This window comes from Rhodnius prolixus, unplaced genomic scaffold, assembly GCF_049639745.1.
Source record: "Rhodnius prolixus isolate KJV_2025 unplaced genomic scaffold, Rpr scaffold_2, whole genome shotgun sequence".
NCBI classification, from domain to species: Eukaryota; Metazoa; Arthropoda; class Insecta; order Hemiptera; family Reduviidae; genus Rhodnius; species Rhodnius prolixus.
The window spans coordinates 65166006-65185098 of NW_027411592.1; the positions used below are offsets into that span (position 1 = coordinate 65166006).

At 35.7% G+C, this 19093-nt stretch overlaps 1 protein-coding gene across 13 annotated transcripts in view; it reads left to right on the forward strand.

Annotated features, from left to right (window-relative positions):
* Positions 1 to 19093, forward strand: part of Evi5 (ecotropic viral integration site 5) — a 130341-nt gene that overhangs the window by 95211 nt on the left and 16037 nt on the right. For 7 of the 13 annotated variants that reach the window (XM_074117073.1, XM_074117077.1, XM_074117072.1 and 4 more), the window contains exons 3-8: positions 6587 to 6684; positions 12520 to 12767; positions 16365 to 16535; positions 18007 to 18135; positions 18234 to 18467; positions 18865 to 19023. In XM_074117073.1, the coding sequence (XP_073973174.1) occupies positions 6587 to 6684; positions 12520 to 12767; positions 16365 to 16535; positions 18007 to 18135; positions 18234 to 18467; positions 18865 to 19023 (1039 nt within the window). Of the gene's footprint in view, positions 1 to 1164; positions 1336 to 6586; positions 6685 to 9714; positions 10123 to 12519; positions 12768 to 16364; positions 16536 to 18006; positions 18136 to 18233; positions 18468 to 18864; positions 19024 to 19093 lie in introns of those variants that run through there. The other 6 variants (XM_074117070.1, XM_074117068.1, XM_074117078.1 and 3 more) reach the window with 5 other exon arrangements.

Genomic DNA, 19093 nt, shown 5'->3' on the forward strand with positions numbered 1-19093 from the left:
CGGGTTATATGGTAACAGCGAATCAGAATAACTTCGAATTCTTTATTTATTTCTTATTGGGGGGCTTCGCCCCCCACACCCCTGATTTTTTCTTTTTGGGGGGCTTCGCCCCCATACCCCCCTCCTAACCTACCTAATCACCCTCAATTTTTTAATTTGTGTCACACCATTCATTACAATAATTACACAGAACAACAAAAAAGAAACTACCTTATTCTGTGGAGTCCTTTTCCTGAGGAGGGTATACTTGTCGAACTCCATTCTTACTCACACTACAATCATGCTTTAATTTAAAACAACCCGCAAATTTAAAACGCTCATACTCATAAAGTTACAAAAAAACGGCACCTCCGGTCACACACAGAACACTCGCGGGAACTATTAATACATTAAACAGAAAGCAGTTGCTATGCAGTATGTGTACTGCGCATGCGCGCTAAACATAAGCGCTACGAAATTCGCACCATCCGCACATTGGCGGGAGGTAGTTTTAATTTTCCCCGGTAGGTGCGCTGTACTTCCCACCCCCTAAAAATAAACAGGCCACGCCTCTGGGGCGCTATTCTAAAGATTAGCCAAAAAACCCAAATTTGAAGAAAATTCGACTGGATGAACGGAAATTTTGGAGTCGCTTAATAAATTTTTAAAGCTATTATCAATTTTTAGTATCATCATTAAAGTGAACCTGTTATAATATAGTGAACTAATGTCCAGTATAAATTCCAAGTTCAAGAAAATTGAATTACGTAATCTGTGGCGAGACAAAGTCTAAAGTGAAGTGGGGTCACTCCCAGACTTTTTATTTCGAATAAAATATCAAGGTACAGTCAGTCCTAACATTAAGTAAAAAGAAATAAGGACAAATTAAAAAAAAAAATATATATATCCTTTACAGTAAAATAACCTTTTAATGATCTGAAACTAAACAGTACCAACAATACCAATTATGGCAGTAGTATAATGACATCTGTGTGAAGAACATGTTAGACAGTGCTGCTGTCAAACAGTTGAAATCACAACTAAACTTGGTTTACTTAGCTATTGAAACAGACCGTAGTGTTATGTTTACTTTTAAACTGTATTTTGTTTATATTAGTAGTTTAGCTTAAGTTATTTAATTATTTGTAGCGTGTTTTTATATAATTATATTTATATATTTATTTATTTATTAGAAACGGGATGATTGATTGTTCGTAGATAGCCGTAAATAATTTCTTATACCATAAATTTGTTCGCTTAAACTTACGTTGTGTCCACTGCAATGCCTTCATCCCTATCAGCTGTTAAATTTAAATCTATTTACAGAAAGAAGAAATATGTTGTAAATTGTTCAAGGTAATGAATTTTTATTGTTTATTTTTTTACTAAATTCATTTCATTTAAACTGATTTGTAACTTTAGTGAGTCATTTTTAATAACCTATCATTTTTTCCACTAATGATGAAAAGGGTTGTTTATTTATTGATTTTTATTTTTTTTAAAATGCATTACATGTGTAGTGTCACAGCAGAATTAGGCAATTCAAATGTTGGGGAAAAAGTGTCTGTGAAAAGTTTTTTAAATGGATTAAAGCCAACAAGGTAGGCTTAGTACAATAGAAGTTGGTCGGGGTAATAAACTAAATGTAAAATGTTTACAAAATGAAATGGTCGAAAATGAATGACGTGTTTTGAGTGACGTCGTGAATATTGTATGAAGAGTGAATTTACTAGTGAGGTGCTCTGACGTCTCATTACTCTGATGCAGCTTATAAATTACACTTGTTCATCTTAAGTTAAAGTTAGCCATTAAAATCTTTTGTGAGTAATAAATTATCTTTATTTATTTATATATATATTTTTTTTAAATTTAAGACGCGTCCTTTCGCATTTCGGACATTCATGCATCATCAGATGTACATTGGTTACAGTTCGATGTAAGAGATTTCGACATCACTGTTACTTTCTCGTTCTACACTTTTTGATTCATGATTGATGTTGAAATCTCTGCACACAAACTGATCACAATCTACCGCTGATTATGGATTAAGATCCGAAACCGGTCAAAGATACAATAAACATGCGTGCTACGTCGGATATGGGTCAAAGAATGGTATCAGGCTTAGATAGATAATAAGCCATTCATTTCTACTCTTTGACTAGGCGGCAGGAAACGTTGTGTATGTATAATATTTTTGTATACACTATATAACAGCGTTTCCCGAACTTTTTTGACCGCGGCCCGGTACGAGATTTTAAATTTTTTCGCGCCCCACCCTATAAAAAAAACATTTATTTACAAAACAAATTTTATTTTTTAATAAAAATCAAAATTCAAGTTATTTGTTTGTTTATTTCATACACAAAAATTGCAAAATAATTATATAATAAAAACATAAGTAATAATTAAAGACAATCCATTATCTTCATTTAAAACTTAAAGTAAATTTAGTGCGAAGGATGATGTTGTTTTCCATCACATAGTAATTTCAAATTAGAACTTAATGATGTTAATTTTATTCTCAAATTAGGTTCGACATCTAATCTGTATCGATACTTATTTTTTAAGTACACCAAGGCTGAGAAGGCAATTTCACACGTATAAGTGGTGACAAAAGGCATTAAAAATTGTATCGCTTTTTCGCTTACGCTTGGATATTCCTTTTGACAGCGCAACCAAAAATTAATTAGTGGTACAGTTTCAAACTCTTTTTTAAGATCGGTGTCGGCATGAAATTTCATTTAAATTATCAACTTCTTGATATCACTAAGATTAAGCATTTCTTCCTTTTCAATATCGACAGAAGGCACTGGAATGACGAATTGAAATCAGCCAATCAGAGCATCCGAATTTAAACGGTCCGGTAGGAAACGGTGGTAAAGGGTTGGTTGCCACCTGCAGTACTTGAAAAAGTTTCGAAAAATATTAAATTTAGAGCAAAATTTTATCACACTTTGAGAAACGCTGCACTATACGAGAGGGTACCCAAAAAAAACCGGAATTATTTTTTAAAAGCTATTTATTTACAAATTTTTTACAGAACAACCTTATCCCCTTCAAAATACTCTCCATTACAACTAATACATTTGTCCCACCGGTGCTTCCACTGTTCGAAACATTTTTTGTAGTCATCTTTAGAAATGGCTGACAGCTCCTTCTTCGTTTTTTTCTTGACCTCTTCAATGTTGTCAAATCGGTGACCTTTCATGCCCTTTTTCATGCGTGGAAATAAGAAAAAGTCGCACGGAGCCAGGTCAGGCGAGTAAGGTGCGTGGGGCAGCGGAACCATGTCATTTTTAGCCAAAAACTGTGTAACAGAGATGGCTGTGTGTGCAGGTGCATTGTCGTGGTGGAAGAACCAGTCTCCTGTTTGCCACAAATCGGGTCTTTTTTGGCGAACACTATTGCGCAATCTTTTCAAAACTTCCAAATACAAGGTTTGATTGACGGTCTGACCTGGGGGGACAAACTCTGAATGGACTACGCCTTTGGCATCAAAAAAGCAAATCAGCATTGTTTTGATGTTTGACTTGATTTGACGACATTTTTTTGGTCGGGGTGAAGATGACGTCTTCCATTGGCTCGACTGTTGCTTTATTTCTGGATCATAACCATAGCACCATGACTCATCACCAGTAATGACCTTTGACAGAAAGTCTGGATCAGTTTCAAGCTGTTGTTTCAAAGCACGACATGTTTCAACTCGATGTTCTTTTTGATTGTCAGTCAGAACTCGAGGAACAAACTTGGCAGCAACCCTTTTCATCCCCAAATCTTCCGTTAAAATTCGCTGAACCGAGCTCCAAGATAACCCACTACTCTCTGACAGTTGATCAATTGTCTGTCGACGGTCTGTGAACACCAGTTCTTGAATTTTTTCAACATTTTCGTCGATTCGGGAAGTTGATGGACGTCCAGAACGAGGTTTGTCATCACTCGACATGTCGCCATTTTTAAACCGAGTAAACCACTCGTATACTTGAGTTTTTCCCATAGCGTCATCTTTGTAAGCTGTTTTCAACATTAAAACACTTTCAGCAGCATTTTTGCCGAGTAGAAAACAAAATTTCAGAGCTGCACGTTGTTCACTTAAACTTGCCATCATAAAAAACGAAAAAAGAACAAAACAGCGCTGGTAAAAACAATCACTGCAGATGAACAGAACAAGCCAGGCAGACAACACAGGCAGGACTGAACTGGCAAGGAATTGCGCTATACACGTCTAGCGGCAGAAATGCGTACTACATAAGCTCCATGCGCGGCAACGCAATTCCGGTTATTTTTGGGTACCCCCTCGTATAATATAATATTTTTATAACACACATTTCTGTGTGGAAAAATCTAATCCGATTTTTCTTCAAGAAAAATTATTCAAATACAAATTTTTGTTAAATTTTAGAAGATATTTTCGTCGGTACATCAGTTTAATGTGATACTTCCGGTTTGCAATTTCCCATGAACCAAGAATTTAATCAAGATCAATTAATAACCGCCCTTTATAATTTGTAGTACACAAAAGAATCGTACATCATTCTCAGATGGTCCTTTAGAGGAAAACCTACCCAGCCCCTTCCTCCCGCAGAGATCGATTTTCCCTTGGGGAAATGTTGTGGACTACCATGAATAAAATGTGTGTAAAATACTTAGAAGAAAATGTTTTTTTTTTTTTTGGTAGAACCATTTTTTGGGGGTCAATATCCGCTTAATAAAGTACTGCTTCCGGTTACTCGGATTTTGATCGGTAAGTTGCAATCAGGGCAGATTTTTGGAAAATTTGTGTTTTCTTTTCTGTATTTTTGTATCTGTTTGTGCATTTCTGAAGATCGAAAAAAAAAACTTCGTGGTTTTCAATTCGATATATCGATCTGGTGCTAACATAAGATCTGGATGAATAGTTTTTGCAAAAAATCATTTTAACCGGAAGTTCTAGTTTGCTAAAGCTTTTAACCTTTCCCCCCCCAAGCTTTTAACCATCATTGCACATTTTTATTGCGTAAACTTTAAAGCTTTCCCCCTCCACAAGGTCAGTTAAGTGATGTCATTGTCTTTATAATTCTAAATTTAAATTAAAAGCTCATTGAGCGGAAGTGCCGTTTTACTTTCTAGTTTTTCGGGACTTTTTTTTCTCCCTCATTAATTAAAATGAAATCGTAAATTTAGTTACGTAAATTACTATAAGAAAAAAGTCATGAGAGTGTGTTGGGTGAGTCAATTCTTCATAAAAATCTCTAAAATTACTTTGCTCTAATTGTACAAAGATATTTTATTTATTGTAGTGAAGTAATTGAAACTGTATAGTTTTCTTTAAGACCCCGTAGTATTAACTCTTTTAGTTTTTATTACAGTTGCTAAACTACTTGTCTGTACTCGTAAAACTATGAGGTAAGAACTAACAGTAATTTACGACGCTAGTAAGTTTGCGATAATGGATATAATGTCTGCCATAATTCAATAAAGATATTAATATATATATATCTTTTTTCGTAACAAATAAAAATTAGCTGTAGCATACGGGATTCGAACTGGTGATCTTCCTCATGTAAAGCCAATTTCATAACCAGTAGACCAACCCGTCAACCATCTAGGTTGATGTGCTAGAAGTGCTGTTAATCAAATATTATTTGCGCACAGCACGAATATCAATAACAATTAAGAAACTTTTATAATCATTTTATAAATCGATTTTTCAGGTTTCAAAGAGTAAAAAATAAATAATGTATATAAAAATAAATCTAAAGAGGTTTGAATAAATTAAACAATAGCGTTAGATCATTCTTTCTATTTGACAAGCTGTTCAAGCATGAATGAATTTTATCAAAGCTTTGCCGACATTTTGCGGTTATTGCTGATAATATTTTTACCAGATGACTAATACCTAGGGGGGAGCTGATTAATAAACCACTTGACTAGATATGACATCATTTAGAAGAACCGGAAATTGTGGTAGCAGTTTGGGAGGCAGATTATGGCTGTTTATTTATTTAAATCAGAATTCAGGAAGTCTTATAAGAAGGGCTTCATAAGCATTTTCGTAAAAATCTTCTTCAAAATTGTTGTAAGTCCGGAATTCAGGGAAAAAAAGCCGGAAATAGTATGATCAAGTCAAATATTTTCCTACAAAAATTCATTTACAGCCACTTCCGGATGAAAGGGCCTCGTAATGGACTGTTAAGTCTGTAAGTGCCTAACTTAGGGCCGCATTTCCTGTTTAGCCTAAGCTTAATATCGAATTCCCGTTTTTGATACCCACTGAAAAAAGTCATCCCAATAAATACTCTCACCCCAGGTAACTCGTAACTGGGTAACCTTACTTGATATCCCGAACCCATTTTCGAGGACCTAACCCAGCTTTTCCCCACTTATTTCCAGTTAACTGCTTCACATATCTTTTCTTCTTTTCAAAATACATCTACGTTTGGTACCATAATCTTTTCACTCACCAATAATATAGCAGCATCCATTTACCAATCAATCCTTTTCACAAATCTTCAACCAACTCAAATCAATTTAGATGATTGAAACCATTTTTAAAATTAATAAATTAAAATTAACTTAATTAATTTAATAATTCTTCTTGAAAATAATTAATTATTTTTATTGTTTACAGGCTCATCGAAGCCGATGCCAAAAGTTTGAACTCCATTTCAAACAACAGTGGACATTCAAGAAAGGGTTCTGATACCTCACAGATATCACTTACTTCAGGTAAATGGGACAAAAAGTTCAGTTGAACTTACAGGCACAAGTAGGTTTGGATTAGTGGGTAAAAAAATTGATAAGAGAGTTGTCTTTTGAAATGAATTTTGCAAGTGTAGAACTGAATTTTGCAGAGCAAATGTAAGAAGTACAGGATTAATTGGGTATATAGTGTGGAAAGTAGGATTAGATTAGAGGGGAGCAGGAAAGATCTTCGACCACACGACACGCGAGGGACTATAGTGTAGCATCCTCCAAGTTAGAGCATCTCAGTTTTACTGGACCAGAACCATTTGGACATGGTATGAAGGGATAAGGAATTCACTCTAAAGAACCAAAACTCTTTCGAAGCACTGAATCTTATTATTAGCAAGACCATTATCATGAGACAAGCAACTTTGAAGAGAAGTTCCCACTAGAGATATTGATATTAGCAGCATCGATCTCCAGACATAGCCTAAGTAATCGACAATGGTATTGCCAATGCTCGAACTTAGTCAGTTATTGCCAATGTGAAGTCATAATTGACTCCATAATTTATTTTTATCTTCTTTTTTTTTTATATTGATTTCAATTTTAATATTAAAATTTGCATTAAAGGATGAGACAGAATAGGGGAATTAAGAAACTAAAAAACAAATTTTGTCCACAAATCGGCTTGTAACATTTCACGCAGAAGAAAATTAACTTCAACTTAGGATCGCTGAAATTTCAAGTATTTTCTAGAATACTGATTGACTGCCTTCTGATCAGGGACTTTTTCATGTTTTTCAATTACTGTGCACTGTCGACACGGATAGGAAATTACCCAATTCGTTACAAGATTTTGCTGCTGCAATTCGGACAGAAAATCCAATTCTAGAAAGAGGCTTTTTTTCTTTGTGCCTTGATACTTTCTATGAAAATTATGTCCAATTTATCAAATAAGCATTTAGGCAATCTGGAGTCAAGATAATAAAATAATATAACTTATATTACCAATCAGGAGTCGAAAAATGACTCCGATATATTCACGTGTGACTCCTTATGATTCAAGTAAACTAATATCTGCAAAAAAAGAAACTAAGAATTTCCACCGGTCTTCAGCTCGTGACTATCCAAATGGTGAGAGACTGGGGGATAGCAGTTCTAAGAGGATTTCGGGAATAGCCATGAGATGTGGGGAAACAGAGACCATTCCTATTTTTTGTTGGAATCAAATTGACTTCAGGGTTGGCAATGCAGTGTTAAGTTGTTGAAAACGACATGAAAAAAAAAACAAGCTCTTTTTTCAGAAACTAACTGAAAATTTCAGACAAGAAAAAACACCACTTCAGTATTTATACGAGGGTCGTTTGAAAAGTCCGTGCAAAGTCAGAGAGATAGCACTTACTGGCGCGTATCGAGGTTATGTTTAGTTAGTAGCATCTCTTGGAAGAACACACACCAAGTTTCAGCCAGATCGGTCTATTTCTTTGTGTTTGGCATTCGTTTGAATCGAGGAAGTCGAGTGATTTTCAAAAAAAATGGACGAAAAAGAATTTCGTGTGTTGATTAAACACCACTTTATGAAAGGCAAAACGCCTCAGGAGACTAAAGAGAAGCTTGATAAACATTATGGTGACTCTGCACCTTCGATTAGAACAGTTTATAAGTGGTTTCAAAATTTTCGGATTGGCCATATGGGCACACAAGTGACGCTGAACGTTCTGGACGCCCTGTTGAGGTTACTACTCCAGAAATCATTGATAAAATCCATGATATGGTGATGGATGACTGAAGAGTGAAGGTGCGCGAGATTGCTAGAGCTGTGGGCATCTCGAATGAACGGGTACATAATATTTTGCATCAACATTTGGACATGACAAAGCTATCCGCAAGATGGGTGCCGCGATTGCTCACGCTTGACCAAAAACGAAATCGTGTGAAGTGTTGCAAGGACGGTTTGCAGCTGTTCCAGAAGAATCCGCAGGACTTTAAGCGTCGTTTCGTCACTGTGGATGAAACATGGATACATCACTACACTCCTGAGACCAAAGAACAATCTAAACAATGGGTCACCAAGGGGGAATCTGCGCCAAAAAAGGCGAAGACCGTTCCTTCGGCCGGAAAGATTATGGCGACTGTCTTTTGGGATTCGCAAGCAATAATCCTCATCGACTATCTGGAAAAGGGTAAAACCATATTATTCATCGTTATTTGACCGTTTGAAAACCGAGCTGCAAGAAAAACGCCCACGACAGGCCCACAAAAAAAGTCCTTTTCCATCACGACAACGCACCAGCTCACACCTCAGCAGTTGTGGTCGCAAAATTAATGGAAATAGGGTTCCAACTCGTTTCACATCCCCCCCTATTCTCCAGACTTGGCTCCCTCGGACAAGTTTGGCACTATTTGTTCCCCAATATGAAGAAATGGCTGGCGGGAAAAAGATTTTATTCAAACGAGGAGGTGATTGCAGAAACGAATGGCTATTTTTCAGAGCTTGGACAAATCCTATTATTCGGAAGGGATCAACAAACTAGAGCAGCGTTGGACGAAGTGTATAAGCCTAAAAGGAGACTATGTTGAAAAATAAAAAAGGTTTACCCCAAAAAATTAAGTAGTTTTTATTTTTGCACGGACTTTTCAAACGACCCTCGTACAAGACAAACAAACAAGACACCATAAAAGAAAGTTGAGCGCTACGTGTTAAAAAAACAAAACAAAACAAAAGCTAAATACTGAGGCAACAGCTGGTCAAAATATTTATAAGAAATATAACGTATTACATAATAATGGGTGGCTCGATTAAAATTACCGATTTCACTTCAAAGTAACTTCAGCTTATTCAAAAAAATAAAATAAGAAATAAAAATGTTTAGGCTATAAAATATCGTGTGACCTTATTTTTTTGTAACAGAAAACAATTACAGTTAACAATAGTTTTGGTTTATTTTTAATTAAATTGTTGTAATTTAATTGTTTATCTTATCGATAGCGGAATGAAAATGTGTATGTGTATGTATATAAACATACTTACGCGCCGTGTATATGTATACAGGTGAAGAACGCGCGCCAAACTTACACGTCACACTCACACGTACGCCACACCTGTATAAAGGACGTTGTGTAAAATAGAATATTATTATTTTGTAGTTTTTTTTAATTCAGTTGATGTTCAGTGTTATTGTGAACAACAATGTGATGGTAGTTGGTGGTGCTGTTGTTGTTTTTTCACTGCTCTAGTGAGTGTTCACTTTTTTACTGACCGCGCCTCTTTTTTTTTTTACTTTACTTTAATTTTTTTTTTTTTAAAGAATTCACACAATTATAAAGTTTTGTTGTTTTTGTTTACAAATTATTTGTATTTGTGTGAATGGAGATACAAAAAGATTGTTTTATAGTGCTAGAAAATGTTTACAATATGTGCTACTAGTGACAACAGAATCGTTTGGCAATATGTAGAAAGACCTTGGCAAAATTATGGTAGGATTTTTATTTTTTAAATTATTTTAACAAAGAACGTGATATTTTAATAAGTTTTGAGTAAACAGCTGTTATTTTGTTTAACCTTCCAAGTTGTGGTTATAAAGAAAAAGACACGTAAACAAAAAGAGGCTCCTCCCAAATGTTTGTTAAATTAATTCAATTATTTCTAAATTAGTTTTTTATGTGGCAAAAATTATTATAAAACTGTAGTTAATTTTTTAAAACAAAGTTAAATAACTTAACTAAACCTACTAACTAGTGAAGTGTGCAGAAACTGTCGTTGAGTCATAACTTAAGCTAATATTGGAAAGTTCAAGGTGTTTTTTGGAAACCAAAAAAAAAAACATACTAGCACACTCTGTCAGCCGCCACTGGAAGTAACTGTGCAGTTTTTAATTTAATATAACTCTTTTCTAGTTTAATGAAACACCACGCATAGAATAACGCGGCAAGTCCAACTGAATGATTACGATGAATGAACAATTCTTATGAATGAACTCAGGTAAAGGGTTTCTGGTTCTGCAGCGTACGATCTAGTTTTCCATATTACTTAAATTGTTGGTTATCATAGGTAGGTTAAGGAGATGTAATGGAAGACCTCTTTTTGTGTACCCACAGTAACGTTATAGGCTACGTCAGAACGTTCTAGGCACATCTTTTTATAAGTACCCCTTTTTAGACTTTAATGCTTCTGAAGATACCCATCAGCCAGAGAAGTCTATTCTTTATTTAGCCCGTGGTAAGCTACCATTTATGATTATCCCGACAAATCTGCCTCAGCCTTAGGGGAATCTCTTCAAGGGGAATAACTTCTAAGACTTGCAATGCTAAGATGTATTGTTGGTTTAGTGGGTTCGATTCCCGGTGTCTAGGCTTTGGATTTTATTTAATGGTTAATATGAGAAATTTATAGTAAAGTATTTTAGGTGGTTAAGAGACTAGACCCGCAATGCTAAGATGTATTGTTGGTTTAGTGGGTTCGATTCCCGGTGTCTAGGCTTTGGATTTTATTTAATGGTTAATATGAGAAATTTATAGTAAAGTATGTTAGGCGGTTAAGAGACTAGACCCGCAATGCTAAGATGTATTGTTGGTTTAGTGGGTTCGATTCCCGGTGTCTAGGCTTTGGATTTATTTATTAACCATTTAATGGTTAATATGAGAAATTTATAGTAAAGTATGTTTGCTAGTCGCCTCCGTCCGCGACACCTAATTTGGTAGTTGGACGTTAAGCCCCGCCTGAAAAAAATAGGCGTTTACTTTACTTTACTTTACTTCAAGACTTAGCTCATGTTAATTTTCTCTGCTTCCTGACCCGCTTACTGGAAACATCGATGCCCCTATAACCTAAGAGCAACGTTATTGAATCGATTTTTGAGTTTACATATGTTTTTTGCAAGCTGTGGAATCTTTCGCAGCTTTTTTCCTCGTCATTTTATTGATTTGAGTATAGGAGAACATCTCTTCCATGATTGGTTTCCTTAACGATAAATCATTCATAACAATTGATCATTCGAACTCGTGCCCATGGGCATTTATTGGAGGGGTTTTTCATTCCTTGTTCAAGGAATTCCTTGTTCCTTCTTTCACAACCATTTCGTAAATACAAATAATAATAGTATAAATCGAAGAAGAGGACAGTCGATCGGACCATACATACAAGTCAGCTGCAGGATGTCAGAGTTGCGCGCGCAGGTTGTAGTAGTTTGTAGATGACCTCGGTAGTAGTCAGTACCATGTGTAACATGTGTGCGGTTAGCGGACATGATGATGATACCGTACAAGTTTTTATCTTTTAGATCATCCTGTTGTTGAAGTCGCCTTAATCAAAAGAAACTGGAAACAAAGCTAAAAAAAAACGTAGGAAGCTGGAACTGGACCTGACCACTTTCTGGCGGTGGGAAGACCCTCAACCGGAAGTATCATTTTCCTCGTTTTGAGATTTTCCCGAAAGATGGCTCCAAAGATTTCCTTTAAACTATGTCCACACACATTGTTCTCCTCCTGAGTGGTCAACAACATTTATTTGAAACATTTTCCGAAGAAAATTCTGTGAAATGTACGACTCTGCGTGTTTTATATTATAAAAGGGCAGTTTAATGAATTGCTTGCATGTCGATTTCCTTGAAAATTCTAAAACTAACGGAAGTACCACAATACTCAATGGATTTTTTTTTCACTTTTTCGAGTTTTTTTAAAGAAAATTTCTCTAAACTTCGTATTTAGATCAAAAGTTTGTCTGTAAATAATTTTTTTTGTAAGTGTGTTAAAAATATTTCCTGTAAGAGAATATCTCGAGAGTTGCAATAAGAGGAGATCATGTGAGTATTGCACATGAGATTATATTTGTTTTAGTATATGCTAACATGATTTATGTTTTTTATGCAAACCCAGGGACCAGTCTGTCACAAGAACGTGAACGACCCGAAGATGGCGAAGAAGACACTTGGAGCGTTTGGGGACGAATCGCGAACGATTGGGACGCCAAGAAGAAGAATTCAGCGTATATTAAAGAAATGGTACGAAAAGGAATACCACATCATTTCCGTGGCATCATGTGGCAGTTACTGTGCGATGCCCACAATTCACCAGAGAAAGAACAATTTGCCGAATACATTAAATCAACGTCCGCTTGTGAAAAGGTATTTCCAAAATTCTTGTTTAATTTAGTCAGAATATTATTGTTTCCGGTAAAAACTCACTTTACAAAATTTAAAACGATCGCAGTACTTCCTTTTGATAGCAGTAAGAGATAGCAAAGTGGAAATCTTCTGCGAGAAAAGTGCTTCCAATTTCTAAATGGCATGAAGTAGGATAATACTATCTGTCTAAAGTAGAGGTCTGTAAATAATTTTTTGTAAGTGTTAGGCTATCTTAGGCGCCACGATAGCCGAGCAGTTAAGAGACCAGACCCACACAGATAAGATGTATTGTTGGTTTAGTGGGTTCGATTCCCTAGTCTAGGCCTTGGTTTTTATTTAATGGTTAATATGAGAAATTTTATAGTAAAGTATGTTAGGCGGTTAAGAGACTAGACCCGCAATGCTAAGATGTATTGTTGGTTTAGTGGGTTCGATTCCCTAGTCTAGGCCTTGGTTTTTATTTAATGGTTAATATGAGAAATTTTACAGTAAAGTATGTTAGGCGGTTAAGAGACTAGACCCGCAATGCTAAGATGTATTGTTGGTTTAGTGGGTTCGATTCCCTAGTCTAGGCCTTGGTTTTTATTTAATGGTTAATATGAGAAATTTTATAGTAACGTATGTTAGGCGGTTAAGAGACTAGACCCGCAATGCTAAGATGTATTGTTGGTTTAGTGGGTTCGATTCCCTAGTCTAGGCCTTGGTTTTTATTTAATGGTTAATATGAGAAATTTTATAGTAACGTATGTTAGGCGGTTAAAAGACTAGACCCGCAATGCTAAGATGTATTGTTGGTTTAGTGGGTTTGATTCTTCTGCTCTAGGCCTTGGTTTTTATTTAATGGTTAATATGAGAAATTTTATAGTAAAGTATGTTAGGCGGTTAAGAGACTAGACCCGCAATGCTAAGATGTATTGTTGGTTTAGTGGGTTCGATTCCCTAGTCTAGGCCTTGGTTTTTATTTAATGGTTAATATGAGAAATTTTATAGTAACGTATGTTAGGCGGTTAAGAGACTAGACCCGCAATGCTAAGATGTATTGTTGGTTTAGTGGGTTCGATTCCCTAGTCTAGGCCTTGGTTTTTATTTAATGGTTAATATGAGAAATTTTATAGTAACGTATGTTAGGCGGTTAAAAGACTAGACCCGCAATGCTAAGATGTATTGTTGGTTTAGTGGGTTCGATTCCCTAGTCTAGGCCTTGGTTTTTATTTAATGGTTAATATGAGAAATTTTATAGTAACGTATGTTAGGCGGTTAAAAGACTAGACCCGCAATGCTAAGATGTATTGTTGGTTTAGTGGGTTTGATTCTTCTGCTCTAGGCCTTGGTTTTTATTTAATGGTTAATATGAGAAATTTTATAGTAAAGTATGTTAGGCGGTTAAGAGACTAGACCCGCAATGCTAAGATGTATTGTTGGTTTAGTGGGTTCGATTCCCTAGTCTAGGCCTTGGTTTTTATTTAATGGTTAATATGAGAAATTTTATAGTAACGTATGTTAGGCGGTTAAGAGACTAGACCCGCAATGCTAAGATGTATTGTTGGTTTAGTGGGTTCGATTCCCTAGTCTAGGCCTTGGTTTTTATTTAATGGTTAATATGAGAAATTTTATAGTAACGTATGTTAGGCGGTTAAAAGACTAGACCCGCAATGCTAAGATGTATTGTTGGTTTAGTGGGTTTGATTCTTCTGCTCTAGGCCTTGGTTTTTATTTAATGGTTAATATGAGAAATTTATAGTAATGTATATTGGGAGGTTAAGAGACTAGACCCGCAATGCTAAGATGTATTGTTGGTTTAGTGGGTTCGATTCCCTAGTCTAGGCCTTGGTTTTTATTTAATGGTTAATATGAGAAATTTTATAGTAACGTATGTTAGGCGGTTAAGAGACTAGACCCGCAATGCTAAGATGTATTGTTGGTTTAGTGGGTTCGATTCCCTAGTCTAGGCCTTGGTTTTTATTTAATGGTTAATATGAGAAATTTTATAGTAACGTATGTTAGGCGGTTAAGAGACTAGACCCGCAATGCTAAGATGTATTGTTGGTTTAGTGGGTTCGATTCCCTAGTCTAGGCCTTGGTTTTTATTTAATGGTTAATATGAGAAATTTTATAGTAACGTATGTTAGGCGGTTAAGAGACTAGACCCGCAATGCTAAGATGTATTGTTGGTTTAGTGGGTTCGATTCCCTAGTCTAGGCCTTGGTTTTTATTTAATGGTTAATATGAGAAATTTTATAGTAACGTATGTTAGGCGGTTAAAAGACTAGACCCGCAATGCTAAGATGTATTGTTGGTTTAGTGGGTTTGATTCTTCTGCTCTAGGCCTTGGTTTTTATTTAATGGTTAATATGAGAAATTTATAGTAATGTATATTGGGAGGTTAAGAGACTAGACCCGCAATGCTAAGATGTATTGTTGGTTTAGTGGGTTCGATTCCAAGTGTATAGGCCTTGGATTTTATTTAATGGTTAATATGAGAAATTTATAGTAAAGTATGTTAGGAGGTTAAGAGACTAGACCCGCAATGCTATGATGTATTGTTGGTTTAGTGGGTTCGATTCTTCTGCTCTAGGCCTTGGTTTTTATTTAATGGTTAATATGAGAAATTTATAGTAATGTATATTGGGAGGTTAAGAGACTAGACCCGCAATGCTAAGATGTATTGTTGGTTTAGTGGGTTCGATTCCAAGTGTATAGGCCTTGGATTTTATTTAATGGTTAATATGAGAAATTTATAGTAAAGTATGTTAGGAGGTTAAGAGACTAGACCCGCAATGCTATGATGTATTGTTGGTTTAGTGGGTTCGATTCCTGGTGTAGACCTTGGATTTTATTTAATGGTTAATATGAGAAATTTACAGTAAAGTATGTTTGCTAGAAAGCCTCCGTCCACTACACCTAATTTGGTAGTTGGCATTACTACTACAAAATTACTAGCATCACTGACTTAACTCGGAAACAAGTCAATCGGAGGGACTTTACAGAGATTCGATTTTCCTGTTTTCGTGATTTTTCGCCAATTCCTTTCCTTTTTGAAACTCTGTAAATCTTTTCTTTAACTTTGTTAACTCCTTTCTTTGTTTAAAACAATTTTCCGTTAAAAAAAAAGAAAAAGATTTTGGGCACATTTGGAATTAGGAAGTGGAATCGTTTCTCTCATTGAGACGTTTAAAATCCTGTATCATTTTTATACTATTAACGAAAATTAAATTGATTGCTTAAAGCCGTGTTCAAAGAAAATTCTGTTACCGGAAGTAGCACAATGCTTAATGGATTTTCCGTTTTATGTAATAGATTTTCTCGCAATTAGCCCCTATGATTTCCTCTAAACTACATAATATAGATTCTCAGAGGTCTGTAGCTTTTATTTGGGATAGATTTTCCAGGGAAATTCGATTAAGTTCACTGCGGGTCTAGCCTAACTGCTCGGGTGGGCTTGGGGTTATCTAGTTCGGTGTCTTGTCAGAGATGTTCATGGTTTTAAAATTCAAAATTTGAAAGAAAAGCTTATAAGTTAGAAGCTTGAGGAATTGTAATTAGTGGAAGTCGCGCGAGTGTGAGCCAGATCTTAATACCAGGATTTTATGTTCACAGGTGATAAGAAGAGACATTGCCAGAACGTATCCCGAGCATGACATGTTCAAGGAGAAGGACGGAGTAGGACAGGAGAGCCTGTTCAACGTGATGAAGGCGTATTCTCTGCACGATCGAGAAGTCGGCTACTGTCAAGGATCTGGCTTTATTGTGGGGCTGTTGTTGATGCTGGTACTTGTATGATTTGTTTGCCTGTAACTGAAGAAAAAAAGGATCGTTTTTCTAACTAACGATGATGTCATGCATTACTCTGTTAGTAGACTGTGGAGGGAGTGGCTTGGTAAGAGCGCCCAGAAGCTGTGGCTTCCTAAAGTGTACCATTTGTGTGTGTGTGTGTGTGTGGAGCTGAGCTCGAGTTGGCCTCTAGTGGGTTCGCTAAACCCAAAGCAGTTGCGCACATCGACTCGTATCTCTGCAAGCCCTATGAGTATTGTGAGCTAAAGTGTTGTTCGTGTTGTTGGGCAGGGATACCCGCAGGGACGCCAAGTTCCCTCAAACTTCCACCTAGTCCACTACCCCCTATGGGAGTATTTATTTTACAATATTGTAAATTATTTTTTTGGTTTGATTGGTAGTTTTCAAAACAATTGTAAATCCTACACGCTACAAAAGAGACTGAAGTTGTTATAAGCAAACTGTAAATTATTAATAGGATGTAAATACGTAAAAAAAAAATCCAAATTTAAAGCCAATAGGATGACGGGAAGTGCCGGAAGTTTTTTTTTTCAATTTGCAACGTTTTTATCGAAAAAAAATTCAATAATTTTGGGTACATCCTGGAATCATTACTGCGATTCTTTGGGAGAAATAAAATTATGTTTCTATAGACTGCCGCACCAGTATGTTGTACGGCTCTAACAATTGCATAATATTAAATTATGCAATGTCTAAACTTAAATACCAAGTTGGGAGAATCATCAGTCCAACGGAATTGGAACTATACAGGACGTGATTTTCGATTGGGCATTTGCTAAAAAATTTGAACCAAACTTAGATCTCATTGATTATTTTTTTAATTGTTATTTATTTATTTTTATTTTTTAATTATTTAAGGCCCGTCAACATCTCAGGTTATTGGCACCCGGAGATTTTTTTCTGTGTACTGCCGGCCTCTAGGCAGTGTTCTCTCGTTACAGACTACTGTAAGAAGCTCCCAGGAAGAGAAAATCTATGGGCCAGCAGCTGGATTCGAACCGGGTATCTCCGCGTTGGAATCCAATACCGCTAACCGCTAATCATTGATTATTGATTACTGTTTATAAAAATTCTATAATTTTAGAAAAAAATTTAAACATTCATTACTGTAAAAGCAAGTCTTGTGAGTGTCCACTACCTTTGTTTTTTTGAGTTGTTTTGAGTATAATGTACAGTTTTGTGTCCTAAATACTGTAAACTGGGCAGTAAACTCCTAGTTTTGGGCAATTTTGAGATGTTTTAAAGTGTTTCTATAAGACAGCAACTTGAGACTGCGGTAAGAGGAAGTCATGTGGGTGTGCACTCCAGATTTAAAAAACAAATTAATTGAAAAACGATCATTTTTTTTCTTTTCGTACACTCCATTAAAGTTATGCAGTTTGTTTACTTTTTTTTAATGACTATTTTTTTCAAATCAATTTTCTATTTTTCATTGTGCCCCACGAAGCAGATGCCCGAAGAAGAAGCGTTCGCAGTTTTCGTAAAACTGATGAAGGATTACCGAATGAGAGATATGTTCAAGCCGACCATGGCTGAGCTTGGACTCTGCATGTACCAACTGGAAAATCTAGTACAGGTATGCCCCATAATTGCAGGTGTACTTAAAACCACAAAACAAATTAAAACCAAGATATATAGATAAAATAAAGTTAATCGAAATTCTCTGTTAAACAGGAACTGATGCCCGACTTACACAATCACTTCAATTCCCAAAGTTTCCATACAAGTATGTACGCTAGTTCCTGGTTTTTAACGTTGTTCACTACAGCGCTAGCACTGCCCACAGCATGTCGTATAATTGATGTATTCTTATCCGAGGGAATGGACATTATCTTCAAAGTAGCTCTAGCGTTACTCACTATGGGTAAAGAGACACTACTGCAACTCGACATGGAAGGCATGCTGAAGGTAAAGCAAAAAAACAGAAAACAAAAAATCGGGCTTTTAACCTTGATATAACCTTGGAAATATCGTTGAAATTTATCCTGTCGTAACATGCACGTTTTATTGTAACCCCTAACCAGTTTCTGATCTTCACCTAGTTTTTGGTGTAGAGAAAAGGAATATTCAAGCTCTGATGAAGAATGTAAGTCCAAAACCAGGTCAGCGATACAAATAAACGTGCATAGGCCTAGGATAAAATCAACAATATGACCCTGTAAATCTAACCACATTTACAGTACCCAGTAATATTTTTTGATATTTTATAGATACACTTTAACACACCCACAATGAAACTTTTGTTCGTTTCAGAATCGGATATTTATTTATAGTTATTTTATACATATTTTTTTTTTGCTTACAGTTTTTCCAAAAAGAGTTACCAGTAAAGGCGGACGCCGATCCGGAAGCTTTAATGAATCTCGCGTATAACATAAAATTTAATACGAAACGAATGCAAAAATTGAAAAAAGAATATACCGTCATGAAAACCAAAGAACAAGAGGATATGGTCGAACTCAGGGTAATTATTATTAAGATAATAATTCAACTAATAATAAATACAAAATTATCGTATCCAGCTGTTGGTCCTT